The sequence below is a fragment of the Vicia villosa genome, unplaced genomic scaffold (assembly GCF_029867415.1).
Source record: "Vicia villosa cultivar HV-30 ecotype Madison, WI unplaced genomic scaffold, Vvil1.0 ctg.000218F_1_1, whole genome shotgun sequence".
NCBI classification, from domain to species: Eukaryota; Viridiplantae; Streptophyta; class Magnoliopsida; order Fabales; family Fabaceae; genus Vicia; species Vicia villosa.
The window spans coordinates 536495-554444 of record NW_026705082.1 but is presented as its reverse complement, the minus strand read 5'-3'; the positions used below and the strand labels follow the sequence as shown (position 1 = coordinate 554444).

General features: G+C 31.3%; 1 protein-coding gene across 3 annotated transcripts; it reads left to right on the top strand.

Annotated features, from left to right (window-relative positions):
• Positions 1 to 9397: 9397 nt before the first annotated feature.
• On the top strand, positions 9398 to 15391 carry LOC131625490 (uncharacterized). Of its 3 annotated transcripts, none has more exons than XM_058896345.1 (18): positions 9398 to 9577; positions 9723 to 9818; positions 9960 to 10135; positions 10226 to 10333; positions 10487 to 10587; positions 10796 to 10874; positions 11590 to 11601; positions 11753 to 11818; positions 12435 to 12503; positions 12602 to 12658; positions 13098 to 13175; positions 13403 to 13500; positions 13590 to 13635; positions 13728 to 13855; positions 13993 to 14101; positions 14227 to 14289; positions 14618 to 14680; positions 14782 to 15265. In XM_058896345.1, exons 1-18 carry the CDS (start codon positions 9466 to 9468, stop codon positions 14917 to 14919), a joined length of 1599 nt encoding a protein of 532 aa, XP_058752328.1. In that variant the 5' UTR covers positions 9398 to 9465; the 3' UTR covers positions 14920 to 15265. The 3 variants fall into 3 exon arrangements, with proteins under 3 accessions (XP_058752328.1, XP_058752329.1, XP_058752330.1); XM_058896346.1 differs by having other exon boundaries at positions 10226 to 10330; positions 14782 to 15264; XM_058896347.1 differs by having other exon boundaries at positions 9441 to 9577; positions 9723 to 9814; positions 14782 to 15391.
• The last annotated feature ends 2559 nt before the right edge of the window (positions 15392 to 17950 follow it).

Here is a 17950-nt window from a genome sequence, read left to right as displayed (position 1 = left end):
ATCTTTACAAAACCCCTGGCTGAAGATAGGTTTAAGTTCATTCTGAAGAACATCAGTATGGATTTATGCCCAGAATGAGAAGATGAGAAGTTCTTATGTATGAGTAACTTCTGAAATGAAAATGGATTATTTTTTTATATATCAGAAGTTCTGATTGAAATCTTTTAGAAATTATGATTCGGTTATTACTAACGTTTCATTGTCTAAGTTGATTCAGAACCTCTTTTAAAGCAAAACAGCTGTTACGTTTTTATCTCGGGATGGTAAACCTGTCGTTACTATTCATGGATAAACGTGCGTGCAGTTGAAGGGACGCCGACCATAGGTAACTGTGCTAGTCACCTCATTTGTCTTTATTATCTCTCCTCACGTCACGTAACATTAAATGCTAGTCATCATTCGTTTCATTTTATTTCTTTTTAAATACTCTTCAAACTCTTCTCTTTCCCTCTCACCTCTCTCTATCTCTTTGCATTCCTCATCAAGTTTTTCTCTCTCTCTTTTTTCGTCTCTTGCTCAAACAATTTTTTTTAAAAAAAAATCCTAGCTCAAACCTAGCGTTCACCCTTAGCCTGTTGAAGATCTATGACTCAAAGGCGACAGATCTCTGCATATCTCGGGATGGCTCTCCTAATACCTCTCAAGTCAGACCTCTTCTTTGATGTTGTTATCAACTTTCACCCAAAGACAGAAGACTTTCTTGAGTTATGGGAGGAGGTTAAGAATGATATTCTTAACTTCTATGTTAAGGGAAAGCCCCGTTTGCAACATTAGCTCTCTGTCTGTGAACTGTCCCTCTCTTCCTCTTTGGTCACTTGGATCTCTCCTACAGTGGAGGTTCCAGTCTGGAAGACAAGAAGTCCTCAGGGATTCTTGATGGGTTGACACAGAGTGTGTCTTGCTAGGGTTTTGTTTTTAATTTTTGTAGTCATTTCCTCTTTGGATGACTTTTTATGTATTTGCTAGGAATGTTTCTCATCTTGTTAAACATAGGAACCTTTTGTAATATCTTTTGATTATCAATGAAAAGTTTCTTTGTATTTACATTCCAGTGATTTTATTTGTCGTTTTATGCATCTAATTCTTTTAATATTGCTTTTTGATGTTATGACAAAAAGGGGGAGAAAGATAAATGATAAATGATTTGATTAAATCTATCAGTTGCTGGGTAAAGCTCCCACACATTTACTAACAAGAACTGCAAGTTCTATATGGTTTAAGTGTTTTGCAGGTATAAAGAAGTAAAGAAAGCAAAACCATGGAAACTGAAGCAAGCTGAGTGCTGTCAAGCTTCAGAAATCAGAAGCAAGAAAGAAGAATGAATCAGAAGCACTGATAATAGAATTTGATCTATATTTGTCTATTTATTCTGACAAAATTCTATTTGCTCTGATACATATAATGTTATGGCTCTGATACATTATTTGCTCTGATACATTATTTCAGCCTATATGGCTCTGATTCATATAATGTGTTCAAACATACATTTTATGTTCTAACTCGTTCATGCTGACTTTTGTCGTTTAGTTTTTGTTCTGTAACATTTCAGGATGTAGAGATGCTCAGATGATGCTCTGGTACATTCAACAATGTTCTGATACAAATCTAGCATGAAGTGATGTTGGTAGAAATTCAAAGCTCTGAAGCTATCCGAGGGAAGCAGAAATCAGAAGCTGCGAATGTTCTAAAAGATCCAGAAAAATCAAGTTCTGAAGTTGTCCTGAATGGAAGCAGAAATCAGAAGCTGTGAATGTTCAGAAGATCAAAGAAATTCAAGTTCTGAAGCTGTCCTGAATGGAAGCAGAAATCAGAAGCTGTGAATGTTCAGAAGATCAAAGAAATTCAAGTTCTGAAGCTGTCCTAGATGGAAGCAGGGATCAGAAGCTGTGAGTGTTCTAGGGATCTAAGGAAATTCTAGTTCTGAAGCTGTCCTATGGAAGCAGAAGTCAGAAGCTATGAATTCTCTGAAGACAAGAAGCTTATATGATCGTCTCTACCGAAATAATCAGGGAAGTCTTTTATTAAAGTTCTTCGAGTATTTATTTCAGGGGGAGATTATTTATCTCAGGGGGAGATTGTTAATCTCAGGGGGAGACATATTCATATGCTTATGCTATAGCTGTGTAATTTGTCTTTTGCCGACTGTTCTTTCTGATCGCAAATTCATATCAATTATATATGTTTTTGTCATCATCAAAAAGGGGGAGATTGTTAGAACAAGATTTGTTCTGATCAATTATCTTAGTTTTGATGATAACAATAATATGAATTTTGCTTAAGATAATATGGTACTCTAATCCAATGCAATTTCCCTTTCAGGAAATATATATAAAGAGTACGCATAATTCAGCGCTCAGAAGCTTTGTCTCAAAGGGTTCAGCATGCAACATCAGAACATGGTCTGGCAAGACATCAGAAGATGGTCGAAGCAGAATCAGAACATGGGTCTATGGGAGCATCAGAAGAACAAGAGATTAGAAGCACTGAAGCTCAGAAGATGGTATCACGCTCAGAAGCACTTCAAGGTCAGAAGATCAGAAGATGCTATGCACCAAGCTGTTTGACTCTGATGATATTCAAACGTTGTATTCACAAACATCAGATCAGAAGGAAGTACAAGTGGCAGGCTACGCTGACTGACAAAAGGAACGTTAAAAGCTATTAAAGGCTACGTCAGTAGACACAGCGTGAACAAGGCTCGAGGTAGTTGACAAAAGCGTATAACATTAAATGCGATGCTGTACGGAACACGCAAAGCATTAAATGCATTCAACGGTCATCTTCTCCAACGCCTATAAATATGAAGTTCTGATGAGAAGCAAAAAAAACGATCCTGAACAATATAATTCAAATTAACTTGCTGAAACGCTGTTCAAATCTAAACTCAGAATCTTCATCTTCATCAAAGCTCACTACATTGCTGTTGTAATATTTTAGTGAGATTAAGCTTAAACGTTAAGAGAAATATCACAGTTGTGATTATCGCTTTTAAGAAGCATTTGTAAACTCTTAGAATTGATTACATTAAGTTGTAAGGAACTAGAGTGATCGTGTTGATCAGAATACTCTAGGAAGTCTTAGGAGTGAACTAAGCAAGTTGTAACTAGAGTGATCGTGTTGATCAGTAGACTCTAGAAAAGTCTTAGAGGGTATCTAAGCAGTTGTTCCTGGAGTGACCAGTGTGTGATCAGAAGACTCTGGAAGACTTAGTTGCGGACTAAGTGGAAAACCATTGTAATCCGTGCGATTAGTGGATTAAATCCTCAGTTGAGGTAAATCATCTCTGCGGGGGTGGACTGGAGTAGTTTAGTTAACAACGAACCAGGATAAAAATAACTGTGCAATTTATTTTTATCTGTCAAGTTTTTAAAGCTACACTTATTCAAACCCCCCCTTTCTAAGTGTTTTTCTATCCTTCAGGATATTTCCCCCATCCCCATCCCCACAGATCCCCATGGAGATCGAATCTTAAGAAAATTTCCATACTTTTTGATCAAAACTATGATACTAGTATTTCGTTACTACCATATATTTGAAGAGTAATTACCATAAGCACAATGAACAAAGAGAGTGGTTGTTGTGGTGATGATGAGGAGAACGGAGAAGGTGATGAATGGAGGAGACAAAGAATATTGAGAAAAGAAAATGAGGAAACTGTGTACATTTTATGTATTGGGTGCACTTTCTAGAGTTAGGTACTTGGGTAGTGAAACGGTACATTATACAATAACACATAAAAATAAAATGTTACACTAATGACACTTCATTTTCTAATACATTAATATTTTTTATGTAAACTTTTATACTTATATATTATATAATATATACAATATAAAAGTTAAATAATATGGTCGGAGTCGGAGAATCCACGGGGCGGGGGTACTTTTTCAATCTCTGCCCCAAAGTGTCATTGGGGGAACTTTTCCCTCCATCCCCGTCTCCGCGGGAAAAAAATCTCCAACTTCGGTGCTCCAAACAGATAATTCCCACAGGGATCTCCATTAATAAATGCAAATTTACATCCCTATATGTGACGAGTTCATCCAAACTCAGTCGGGACATCGAGACATTGCCTAAGTGGCGTCAAGACCCCGTCAATCATCTATATGCATATGGGTCCCGCATGTGCGAAAACGCCTAAATGACTGCACAATCTCATTCGGGTAAGAGCCTAGTGATGTAGCCTATGTGACACCACTAGAGGTAAGTAACCGAAGTGATATTGCCTAAGTGGCATCACGACCCCACCATACCAAGCACGCTGATGTATTACGCCTTTGGGAAACGCCCTGAAAGACCCCGTAGGTACATCGCAATGGTAGCTCAGGTGTGTAACTCATACCAAGAACGCCGATGTATTACGCCTTTGGGAAACACCTTGAAAGACCCCACAAGTACATCGCAATCGTATACACAAATAATTGCCCTCAAGGCACACGTCTTACCACCTAGTATTTTGGCCTACTTTGATTCAAGCGTACAACAAGCCATGCCATACGCAATAGCACACATCCGAACGTTCAACCCGAACAAATGGAGAAAAACAATCAATTCAAAGATTACGTCATCACATCTATCATTACATGACATTTAACTCAAGCACATAGACAATGATAGCATAATGCAACCGTGTAATAACATCACATAGATTATCTCAATAGTCGCACAAACAAATGAGGCTTTTGATTCCCGATACGAAACAAAACCGCACTCGGGGAAATAAATCATACCTTTCTGTCTAGTGAGGTTCGCTAAGCGAGCTGGCAGCGTGGGCCCAATTCACTATGCGAACTAGTAGCGAGTTCAAATAGAAATAACCCAATTTTGGAAACTAGACAGTTCGCTAAGTGAAAGTACTGAAACATAGAAAACAAGAACTTTCCATAATACCTCTAAACTCCTAAAATACAACCAAGGGTCCATAACTCAGGTTAGAATGACAATATACATCCTATTAACCAAGGTGAATATCCTAACATAAGATTAACACAAGAGGTAGCATTATATAAACATAAACTCAAGGCCAAATATGCTTATTTAACATCATGCAACACAACCTTCATGTTACATGTTTCACAACTGAATTAAAAGCCTATTATCTAAGCATATTCATAAAGAGCATTTCAAGACCTTTCCAACACTTTCGACCGTGCTCCGTTTCGAGTTGTAAAATTCAAGTTATGACCATTTTAATGAAACACAATTTTAGTGCAGTCTGTAGACATTCCCAACATGCATCCACATATTCCATCTCAATTCATCCATAAACGATCCCTAACATGCATCAACATTCGAAAACGAGTAAAGGCATCAAAAGAACATATTTTCCATCATTGAAATAAACATGCAACATAATACATGTATCAAATAAATAATCAACCATGCATTATATTATCTTTGTCATGAATTTAGCTCTCAAACCCTTATCCCTAACATGAACCCTTACATGCAAATCCTCCCAAGTCTCTATCTAAGGACTTACCTTAAATTTAATGGAGGTTTATAGGTTGCTATTTCTGCCATTGAGCTCCTAATTTGGCCAAAGTTCCTCTTCCAACACTACCAAACTTGTAGCCCCAAATCACACATTTCAGCAAAAATCACCAAATTTTAAACTCGCTTTTCTCCTACATCACGAACATTCAAATCACGAAATATATATGCAAATTGAAGGGAATTTCATGTAGATTTTAGAACTTCAAGAATTTCTTAAATCGTAGTTACGAATAAAACGTTATGACCTAATAGGTGAAGGCTGCTCCAAGAATACGAAAATGGATTTTTGTTCATGAGTTCTCCTTCTCTTCCTCGTTGCTTTCAAGTATCTCATTCATAAAATTCCGATCTATTACGATACTACAAAGTCCATGCAAATAAATGTTCAAAGTCCATTATACCCTCCAACTAAGTGGTATTTACAACAATGCCACTTAGTTCAATTCCAACTAATTCTTTTGTCTCCAACTATTCTTTCTTAATTGTCGTAAGGTCCATTACACTTTATTCTCATGCTTAGAGAAATAAGGATGTTACATGTTATATTTTTAAAATTTTGATTTTCATTTATATCATATATGGAATGGCTTAAATGCATTCTCCTAAAAATTCTTTCTTGCTGAATGAAATTGTTAGTTTTATTGTTAGTATTTTTAAATAGATTTTTTTTTCATATAAAAAAAAACTATTTAAACGATACAATTTATGGGATTGACGATGTTCTATGAAATGTAAAATAGTCATTAACGTAAATTTTTTATTTTGATTCTAATTTTAGAAGCTTATTATTATATTTATATTTATTTTGATATTCATTAAAAAAGATAAAATATAAAAGAATTGAGGGCAAAAATCAAATAATTGGAAGTTTAAGACCAAACGTTTGAAATTTATGTCTAAATAGAGTTTGAAAAACTGGAAAGGACCAATCGGATCACGACCAGATCTAAATAGATTAAAGGCTAACATAATAAATGAGTTCGAAATGACATACCTAGAGAATTTGTCCTATGTCCTGGGAATATAATTTATAAACATAAGAAGTGAATTTTTTTGCATCAGAAAACATATGCATAAACATTTTTAAGAGATTCAAGATCAACAATTGTGTTCCTGTTATCGCCCATACACAAACATGTTTGAATACGAGCAATGAACTAAGTGATGAGTTTGTAGATGCAAATTTATACAAGCAAATTATTGGCTTACTTATATATTTGTGTAACAAAAGAAAAATCATTTGTTAGAGAATTTGTTTGGTAAGTAAATTCATGGATAAGTCTAGAACATGTCACTTAGTAGGAGCTAAAAGAGTTCTAAAGTATACAAAGGCACAACAGATTATGGTATACTAATGTCAAACTAGAAGAACACTAGTAGAAATGCAATGGTTTGTGGTTATTTTGATTCATATTGGAGAGGAGATCAAGATGATAGGAAAAACATTGTAGGGTATGTTTTCATTATTATAGTTGCTCCAATCTCATGAAGCTCAGAAACAGAACAATGACTCAATTATCCTGTGAAGTAGAATATGTAGCAATCTCATATACAACTTGTCAAACATTTTGGATGGAAATTCTACTGGAATAATTGAAGAGCACTGAAGCATTGAAGATCAAATTATTGGTTGATAACAAATTTACATTTGATTTGGCTAATTATTCAATGAATCATGGTAGGAGCAAACATATTTGAAAAAAAAAATACCACTTCTTGAAAGACAAAGTGAACAACAATAAGTTGGAAATTAGGTATCCTCAGACATAATTACACCTTACAGACATACCCACCAAACCTTTGAATAAAGCAATGTGTAATTGCTTGAAGGAATATATGGAAATGAGAAAGCTAATTTTTATGAATTAAGAGGAATATTGTGTATGTAATTCATGGTTAATTGGAGTTTACTTGTGTTGCAAATTAGTTACTTGCAACAACAAAATAGTTAAAAGTTATTAGGCAATTGAATAAACTAAGAAGTTAGTTAGAATCAGTTGCTTTCTAGTTATATAGGGTGCTCATGTATTTCACTTGGTTAATTCCTAAATCAATATATGCTCATTTCATCTTTCACTAGTGCCATTCAATCTCTTCTTCTTTCAAGTTATCCAAATTAATCTGACTCGATAGCTCAATTCAAATAACTTCTCGGATTTCTTAGATGTATCTCATGAGTGTTATGCACTCTATTATAAAGAAAATATATTTTCTAATATGAAACTTAATAGTAAAATTATAGAGAGTTTTTCAAAAGTGATATTTATAAATGTTAAATTTAATTAGATAGTCAACTTTAAACAATATTATGACAATTAATTTTTTTCTTATTATATTGATAAGAATTAGGGGTGGCCTTGAGCATGGGCTCGCAGGACGGGAGCCTAGGCCCCATAATTTTAAGGACACCAAATTTTTTTTATCTCTATATATATTAAAAGAGAATTTTACATTATAAAAATATTTGCCAAAAATTTACTTTTTTGAAAAATACTGGCTAACAAATATATAGGAGCACTACAAAGTCAAAATTAATAAAGCAATATAGAGAATTTGGATTTGTGAATGCTAAGGTTAGTGCTGAAAAGATTGTGAATGAAATGGAGATTAAATGTGTGTTTATTCAAAACGTTAAATTCATAGAAAACAACACAATGATGAAAATTCATCTTAACCCACACAACTGAATCTTGAGTCTACTGAAGAGTCTTTTTGAAATCACTTTTTCTTATATATTGTAGATTAAACATTTTTGGATTCTTATTTAGTATTGAAAGACTTAGATCATTATTTGATAGGGACTTGAAAGCATTCTATAAACATCTTGAAACTTGTCTAAACGTGACGATTCTCTTGATCTTGATGGTGAAATTTTGTTTGAAGATTTGAAAGTTATTAAAGAAGTTTTAACATTTGAATCAAAATCAAGCTATATGATATTGGGTGCTTTAAAGACTTCTAATTGTTTTCCTAATGCACACATAGCTTATAGAATAATATTGACTATTCATATCAGTGTTGCATCTGGTGAGAGAAGTTTTTCTAAATTAAAATTATTAAAATCTTATTTGAGATCTACTATGTCACAAGATAAATTAAATAGTCTTGCATTGATTTCAATTGAAAATAATTTTTTGAATAACCTTGATTATGAAGAAAGTATTCAACAAAAAATGATAAGAAGATGATATTTAAATAAGAAGAATAAGAAGAAGTCTCTTTATAGTAGTTTATATTTTGATGTAGTATAAACATTGATTTAAAGATCCATACTTGTATTTTTTTTGCACAATGTCAAATAAAAATATATTTTTTATCCAATTATTTCTTTTATCCTTATGAATTTTTCGTATAAGAAATTATAGGGGCACCACTCTTTTTTTTATTCGCCCAAAGAACTCAAATTCAAAGGACCGACTTGATAAAGAATCATAGACAATACATGTAGTTTCTATTTCATATTAGTTTCATCTCAATAGGATATTTGTTTTAATTTAAAATGACATTTATAATTTAAAATATGAGTTAATTTTTATATTATAATCATCTTGATCATCTTTATTGGTGCCTCTATGTCAAATTTATTATATTATAAAAAATAAAATCACATGAATCAGTTAAAAAATAATTTTATAAAATAAATATATATATTTAAATCGAATTTTTTGATTATTTAAATGAGTCAAATTATATACATAACTTAATTTCAATTTATTTATTTTAGAGGTTTATGTTTTTTAACTGATTTAATTAATGAACCAAATTCAATTAGTTATAAAAATTAATGTCTAATTGGTTGGATTTATTTTTAATTATGATTACGATAGCTTAAAAATGTAAAAATGGTTATGGTTAAATAAAAATACCAAATTCTCTAAATCCCAAAATTTATAAAGAAAATGTTAAAAGTAACATAAACCCACACAAAAACTCTACTCCAACCAACGCTGTTGTTCCTCACCGGAAGAGATGTCTCTGCGCATATCAATGTCAAAATTGCTCAAAAAACTTCGCTTTCCTCCTTCCCACACCTTCTCCGCCTCTATAGTTGCCCAAAATCCACTGCCCATCTCATTTTCCGGTACCATTCTTACTTTTTACTATCTTTTGTGTTTTTCTGTAATTGTGTGTATTCAACCTTTTTGAACTTAAAATTTCACATTTTTAAAGGTTTTTTTTTATCTTGTTAAAACAGTTTTTTCCTATTATTTGATATCATTCTACAGGTAAAAGACTTTCCCACTGGTATCAAACTGGTGCATATGATTGGAGAACAAATCTTAGGGATCCTTGTTTATGGATTGTTATATCTGGACATGTAGGTATGCTTTTGTTCTTTCTGTTTTTCAATACAATATCTAATTATGCAATCTCTCTAATTTCTGTGATCATTATGATTATTCTACATTATGTAATCCAATACTCTCAAATAGTTTACATGGACTACTTTGATTTTGGTGTAGTTGTGACACTTGGAATTAGTGCCAATGTTGCGTTTGCGGAGGACGTAACGTCCGAAACATCTTATGATAATAGCGCGGGGGGATTGAAAAAAATTGAGGATGGTTCTGTAGCATCGAATATACATACAGCAAAATGGAGAGTTTTTACTGATAAAGGAAGAGAGCTTTTCCTAGAGGTTAGCAGTTTCTTCGTGTTGCGTTGATTTAACGTTCTTCAGTTATGTTATAATTGTTGTTGGTTGTGCTATTTTTTTACGTTCTACTAGGGAAAATTCGATGATGCTGAAAGACTCTTCCTTGCTGCTATACAAGAAGCTAAAGAAGGTTTTGGCGAGCAAGATCCGCATGTTGCTTCTGCGTGTAACAATCTGGTTGTTTTATCTGTACTTGTTAATTGTTTCTTTCATAATTGGTTTGGAACTATACAATATTCTAGTTCTTGGAGTTTGCAATTATTGTTAAGGTTAATTATGAAAATAAATGAATCTGTTATTACACAACTCAAATTTCTATTATTGTATTTTCAGGCAGAGATGTACAGGGTCAAGAAGGCATTTGACAAAGCAGAACCATTGTATTTGGAAGCTATCAAGATCCTAGAAGAATCGTTTGGTCCTGATGATGTAAGGTAGGGTTTAGATGCTGTGAAACCATTATAAATGATGCTTCGGCTACTTTATTGCTTAGCATGTGGCATTACCCATTTGTTGATTAATAGGGCGAAAAATCTTACACTTGAAGAAGAAATGAAATTGATTTTTCCTTTTTCTTCAGTGTTTTTTCTGTGAAGATATATCAAATAGAATCTAAATCTATGGCTAACTGTGATCATGCAGGGTTGCAGTTGCTGTTCACAACCTAGGGCAGTTCTACCTTGGACAGCGGATGTTGGATAAAGCTCAAGTTAGCTATGAGGTAATTTGTTGAATCTTGGGCAGTTCTACCTTGGTCAGCGGATGTGTGTGATGCTTTTTTTAATCTATTACATAGGGGATAACTTTATTCATCAGTTCTAATTATAAGTATGGTAATTAAGCCATCGGTCATTACTTATTAGTATGGTAATTAATAGTGTTGCAAAGCAAAGAATGTTACAATGGACAAGTGATTGCTCAAGACAAGTTAGAATTATGAGTGATTGTATCAGGAGAAAGTTAGGGTAGCACTTATTGTAGAAAAGATGATAGAATTTTGTGTCAGGAGGTTTGAGTATGTGGAGAAGACCACTAAAAGTATCAATAAGGAGAGTAGACGAGATAGATAATTGTTCAAAAATCAGTAGAGTCCGATCAAGATAAACCCATAAGTCAAACAATCAAGAAAGATTTCGATTTACATTATGACATAAATATTATGGTGTTGTTTGATCCGTATAACAATTAACAACCCATCTAATCGGAAAAGACTTTGTTGTACAAATATTTTGTATTATGTTAGCAGAATCAAATTTCATCACTTTGGGATCTTGTAAGTGCCTATGTTTGTGTTGGACATTTATGGCCATTTACTCTACAACTTTACGCTATATTTTTTGTGACAGTAACATATTTTTATAGTGCTGTTAGTCTATTCCTTTGCATTCATTCTATTGTACTAACCATCTTCTCTTTTTAATTTTGTTTTTCAACAGCGCGCTTTAAAGGTATAGACCTATTATGCTCGTGAAGAGACAATTATTTTCTTCAGTATTGTAATCGTAACCACTTTATAACTCATTAGTATATCTTAACATCATTTCAATGTTTGATGATCGAGGCCATGCACTTTCTTAATTTTAATGTCTATTTATTCAGATAAAAAGGCGTGTTCTGGGATATGGCCATTCAGAATGTTCAGATACGATGTATCAGATCGGCATGGTAATTGTCTGTCCTTTCACTATAATCTTTTCAACATTTGTTTGCCTTGTTTGGTAAAACAGTCTAATATTCTCTAGAGACCAAAAATTTTGATTTTAAGATGGTGATATAGGGTATGAAACAAATGGTGTGTTTGGTTTATTTTCTATTTTCTATTTTCATTTTCAAAGGGTATTGTTGAGAGCTTCACATTGAATGAGATATTGTATGAAAAATGTGCTAATAAATGGGAGACATCTCTCACCTTACAATCCAGTTTTGTTGGTTGAGTTGACTCACCCCAAATTCTAAGAGGTATCAGGTATCAGAGCCTATCTAAGATTTGTTGGGCCATTCAAATTACACTCTAAAACTAAGTGTGAATTAAGGTCATGCCTGAAAAAACACTATAATAAAGAAGTTTGCTTTAGTTATATTTGTTTGGTTTGCATTGTGAAGCAATGCTCCGTGTTAGCTTGGTAGTGATTCAGAATTCTAAGATTTAAGGGATTATGTAATTTCTTTGCTCAGTGTGTAATTTCCTTGTTAGTGACTCCCTTGAAATCTTCTCTCTTCTACGCTTCTCGTTTTTTTTTTTTGGCTCAATTGGACCTTAAGCTACTACATTTGTGTTCAGGTGCTGTATCTTCAAGGAAAAGAAAAGGAGGCTGAAACCATTATTAAGGACTCTATAAGCATGCTAGAGGTCGTGATAGATTGTTATCTACCTTCAATTCCCTCATCTGTAGCTTTTGGTAAAATTTGAACTTTTTTTTTCTTAAGCCATTTTGTTTACCTGTGCAGAAAAGTGCTGAAGGGGAGTCATTTGTATGCATTAAAAGACTTCGTTTCCTCTCACAGGTCGTTTTTTAATCCTCTCACAGGTCTTGTACTGATTGCAAAATAGATCTCTCAGAATTTGGGTTGGGCCTAACTCATCCCTATAAAACCGGCTTGTAAGGTGAGAATTGCTCCCACTTATAAACACAACACAGACCATATCTATAAGCAATGTGGGACTAAATCCATCCCTTCAAAGCCAACACAATGAAGGTGTTGGAGGCTACAATTAAGGCAAGCCAAAGGCCGCAATTAAGGCGACTAGGGGCGGACCGCAATTAAGGCGGAAAGTCCAACAAGTTCTATCCAGTTTGGTCTCCCCCGTGTTCTTTGTAGTTTGATTAAAAATTTTCAGCTTATGATCAAATGTATTTGTGCATTGTTCACCCCTCAAAGGGGTTGTGTTCCCACTTTTCTGTCCTATCTTAACGATATTAAGCCATTGCTATAATTTTTTCAGTTATATTTGAAATCACATCGTCTTGATGAAGCTGAGATGGTCCAGAGAAAGATCCTCAACATAATGGAATTGTCAAAGGTTCTTTTTGTGAACTTCCTTCTCCTCTTCCTCTTCCAAATCAAATTTCCTCTTTAATATTGGCGCATGTGCATGCATTATTTAATGACAGATGAGTTCCAACTTCTGTCTTTTGATTCAGAATTAATTGTGATAATCTTGATGAATGAAAGAAAATGTTGCCGGAATAGAGATATTTCGTAGCCTGTTATTATCGTTAAAAACACGATGCAATTTGTGTAATACAGGGGTGGAATTCTTTGGACACAGTTATTGCAGCTGAATCCTTGGCCTTGACACTACAAGCATCTTCCGAAACAAAACAGTCGAAAGAGCTTCTTGAAAGGTTACCTTAATATTATTAGTTCATCAAAACTTGGGAACTTAACTTTGACATTATGCAAATGAAATCCTCTTTCTCTGTTTCTCTTGCAGATGTCTTGATGTCCGGAAAACCTTACTTCAAAGTAATCATATTCAGGTTTGTTGTTCCTTGATAACGATTTTGGTATTTAGCATTTTATTTAGATTTCAAATCCCTCTAAAAACGTAATTTTTTTCACTCGTGGTCAGATTGGTGCAAACCAACTTCATCTAGCTAGAGTGGCAGTGCTTGATTACAACCAAAACAAAAAATTGGATGTTTCTAAAGCTAAAGCTGAGCTTGATATCGCAAAGGATCATTTGCATAATTCCATAAGGTATCTATTACTTTGACGCGCCTAAGTCTTCCATAACTATTTTACATATATAGAACAAATCAAATTATCATGTTTTTTCATATTTTTTAAGTGCCGATTATTCTTTTCTTCATGTATTTCTCTTTTACCTATCTCAGGATTGCGCGTCAATGTTTAGATAAGGTATTGAAACAAAAAGACAGGTCGAAGAAAAACAGTATGGTTGAACGTTCTAGAAAGGAAGCCCAAGCAACACTTGTCATACTGGTTGGTTTATTTCCCATTTACTAGCTTTCTCTTACGCATATTAAAATAGAATTGTGATATGATACGTACTCTCTTTTGTAAATAAAAGTTGATTTGTTTATTAAAGTAGGCATGTAATTTTGCAGTTGCAATCACTCAGCACTCTATCATCGGTGGAGTTGGCTAAGCAAGAATTGCAGGAGATTCAGGTTAGATTTTGTTGAGAATCCCTCTTTAGGTGTGATATTGCTTGAGAAATGTTTATTAGTACAAGACATCTCTCACTTTACAAGTCGTTTTTTATAAATAAGAGTTAGACCGAACTCAAATTTTTAATATAGTATTAAAGCTTAACTCGATTTAGAGCTTAATTGAATAGGAAATAGGTAAATTTAAATGTAAAATTCTAGCATACAATACCAAATTTATAAGTGACTGACATTCTTCACCTTACACGTCGGTTTTGTACTTATAAGTTAGATTTCAACCCAAATGAGTGCAATTCTTCTTAATTCATATTTCTGTTTTGCTAAGTAGGAAGGAGAAATTAACCTTAAGGCTAAAGAGGCACTTCTACAATGCATTGCTGCTTACAACGAGGTAAGAAAGAACAAACTATTTTCAGTCTACTTTTTCCAGGGAGTGTGCTTATTTTTTATTGACTTGGATGTTTTTCCAATCAATGCTCTTTTGTTTTGCAGTTTGTTGTGCACAAGAAGTCCATTGGTGATTCTCCTGAAATAAAGAATGAGTATCTTTCATGTTTTAAGCATGCTCAAACCTTGCTTGGCAGTAAACTTGAAGGAGAGGGTATCCATAAGCTGAATCAAACACCATGAAGAGAATTTTTTTTCTTCTTTTAAATATTACATTTTTAGTCATAAAAGGAAAGAAAGAAATATACCACATGTGATAAGGATTAAGGAGCACAGTTGCCCCTGCTCTTGGTGTCAGAAAGAAATGTACATTGACCAAGCTTATAGAAAATGTGAGATTCTATCATATTGTTATTCATAATCACACAAAGCATTTTTTTTTTTCTTTGTATGATTACCAATTATATTAACTTGATATTGAATTTATGTATGCTTCTAATTGACTCTATTAATCTACAAATTTCTAACCTGATGCAATGATGAAGAAAGCCAATAAAAATATCATTGTCACGGTTAATAATCTTTTGAAACTCCATCTTGCACATATAACATATTATGTTGTATGGAGGTCTGTATATATAGACTTAATTTGAGAGGTCTTTAAATATAAATATAAAATAGTTTAATTAAACGGAAGAATATTTTACACTCTTTCGTTATATTCGAGATATCTCACTTTTTCAAAATGAGAGTAAGGTGGATCTTGACTGGAATGTTTAGCTTGATAAGCATTGAAAAAGTGAAATAAATTGGTCATTTGAAAGTAAATATAGTTGAATTTGATCTATATATAATTCGATTAAAAATATTGTTATTTGCTATAACAATCATATGTAAGATTGAAGTTAATGGATAAATTGTATTAAATTTTATAAACTTTCGGATGAGTTACTAATTTTATGTATTTTATAGTGAAAAAAATAAAATTATTACTCCATATTCTTAAAAAATATTAAACTATAACAAATTAATCTATACATCTTATTTGATTGATGATGGAAAGAAAACAAAATAGAAATATTATTTAGTAGTTGAGTAATGAAATCACAAATATTTGAAAAAGTATTCTTCTATAATTTTACAACTCCCTTAAATTGATATATATATATATATATATATATATATATATATATATATATATATATATATATATATATATATATATATATATATATATATATATATATATATATATATATATATATATATATATATATATATATATATATATATATATATATATATATATATATATATATATATATATATATATATATATATATAAAAAAGTCTCTTAATTTTTTATATTTTTAGAGGGAAGACTTATTTAAATCTCTTCAAAGAGTTGTGAAATTTAGTTTAGTTTTTGAGAAAAAATTAATTTTTAGTCTTAAAAATATTAAATTAAAGCAGTTTAAAATATATATTTTTCATAGTTTTATTTAATGATAAAAAAGAAGAAAAAAAGATAATTATTTAATAATTTGGTGTATGAGATAAAATGTTATAAAAATATATTAATTTTTTTATTTAATGGCACATATTTGATAAAATAATTAGCTATTAAGTTCATTTTTGTGCAATTGGGTTGTGGATAAAATTTGATGTATCTCCTCAAACATTATTTGAAAATTAAAAATATTGTTATTTGCTATAACATCATATGTAAGATTGAAGTTAATGGATAAATTGTATTAAATTTTATAAACTTTCGGATGAGTTACTAATTTTATGTATTTTATAGTGAAAAAAAATAAAATTATTACTCCATATTCTTAAAAAATATTAAACTATAACAAATTAATCTATACATCTTATTTGATTGATGATGGAAAGAAAACAAAATAGAAATATTATTTAGTAGTTGAGTAATGAAATCACAAATATTTGAAAAAGTATTCTTCTATAATTTTACAACTCCCTTAAATTATATATATATATATATATATATATATATATATATATATATATATATATATATATATATATATATATATATATATATATATATATATATATATATATATATATATATAAAAGTCTCTTAATTTTTTATATTTTTAGAGGGAAGACTTATTTAAATCTCTTCAAAGAGTTGTGAAATTTAGTTTAGTTTTTGAGAAAAAATTAATTTTTAGTCTTAAAAATATTAAATTAAAGCAGTTTAAAATATATATTTTTCATAGTTTTATTTAATGATGAAAAAGAAGAAAAAAAGATAATTATTTAATAATTTGGTGTATGAGATAAAATGTTATAAAAATATATTAATTTTTTTATTTAATGGCACATATTTGATAAAATAATTAGCTATTAAGTTCATTTTTGTGCAATTGGGTTGTGGATAAAATTTGATGTATCTCCTCAAACATTATTTGAAAATTATAGGATTCATAAAATAAAAGTTTTAATTTCTTTTATAAATTGTATTATCGAAATAAGAAAAAAATAAATTTCTAAATTTATAGCTAACAGGTAATGATGGGAATACAACATTTGGAATAAGTAAAACTAGAATAATAAAAAGGATAAAAGAGAAATCTAATAAATGAGAAAGATGAAGAAAACTTGTTAAAATCATAATAAATATATTAAATATAAAAATATTTTTTAATATTTGAATTCTTTGAAATTCAAAACTGAAAAAATCTTAATAAAAAACAACTATTATATAAGTCTAATAAGTCAATATAATTCTACAACCTCTTTGAATTTCAAGTTTTATTTGTTAAAATATTATTTGAAAAGTAAATCCAATAAATAACCATATTTATTATTTTATCCTTTAAAGAAATAATTAGAAATGTTTACTCAATAAATATTTTATTTCTCAATATAAAAATATTGCAAACATTATAGTTATCTTACACATGTCAAAAAAAAGTTTCTTATTTATTATAAAAATCACATCACGTTTAAATCGTATCCAACTATTTTTATTTTAAAAATATAAAATAAAAGACTAAAAATATATTTTTTCTAGCATAAATTACACGGGTTTTATACCTGGTTGGTTTAAAACCCAATGTTATTAAAATGATGTTGTACGAAATTACACCAACACAAATTATTAACACATCGTCCTTACTCTTTAAACTTATCACACCATTGTCGACAATCACCGTTAAATTGGCATTTTGGTTGTCAATCAAGTTCCCTACCTTCCGATTTCAGGCACATGTCTGCACACTCAAACCTTATATGTGGATATAAG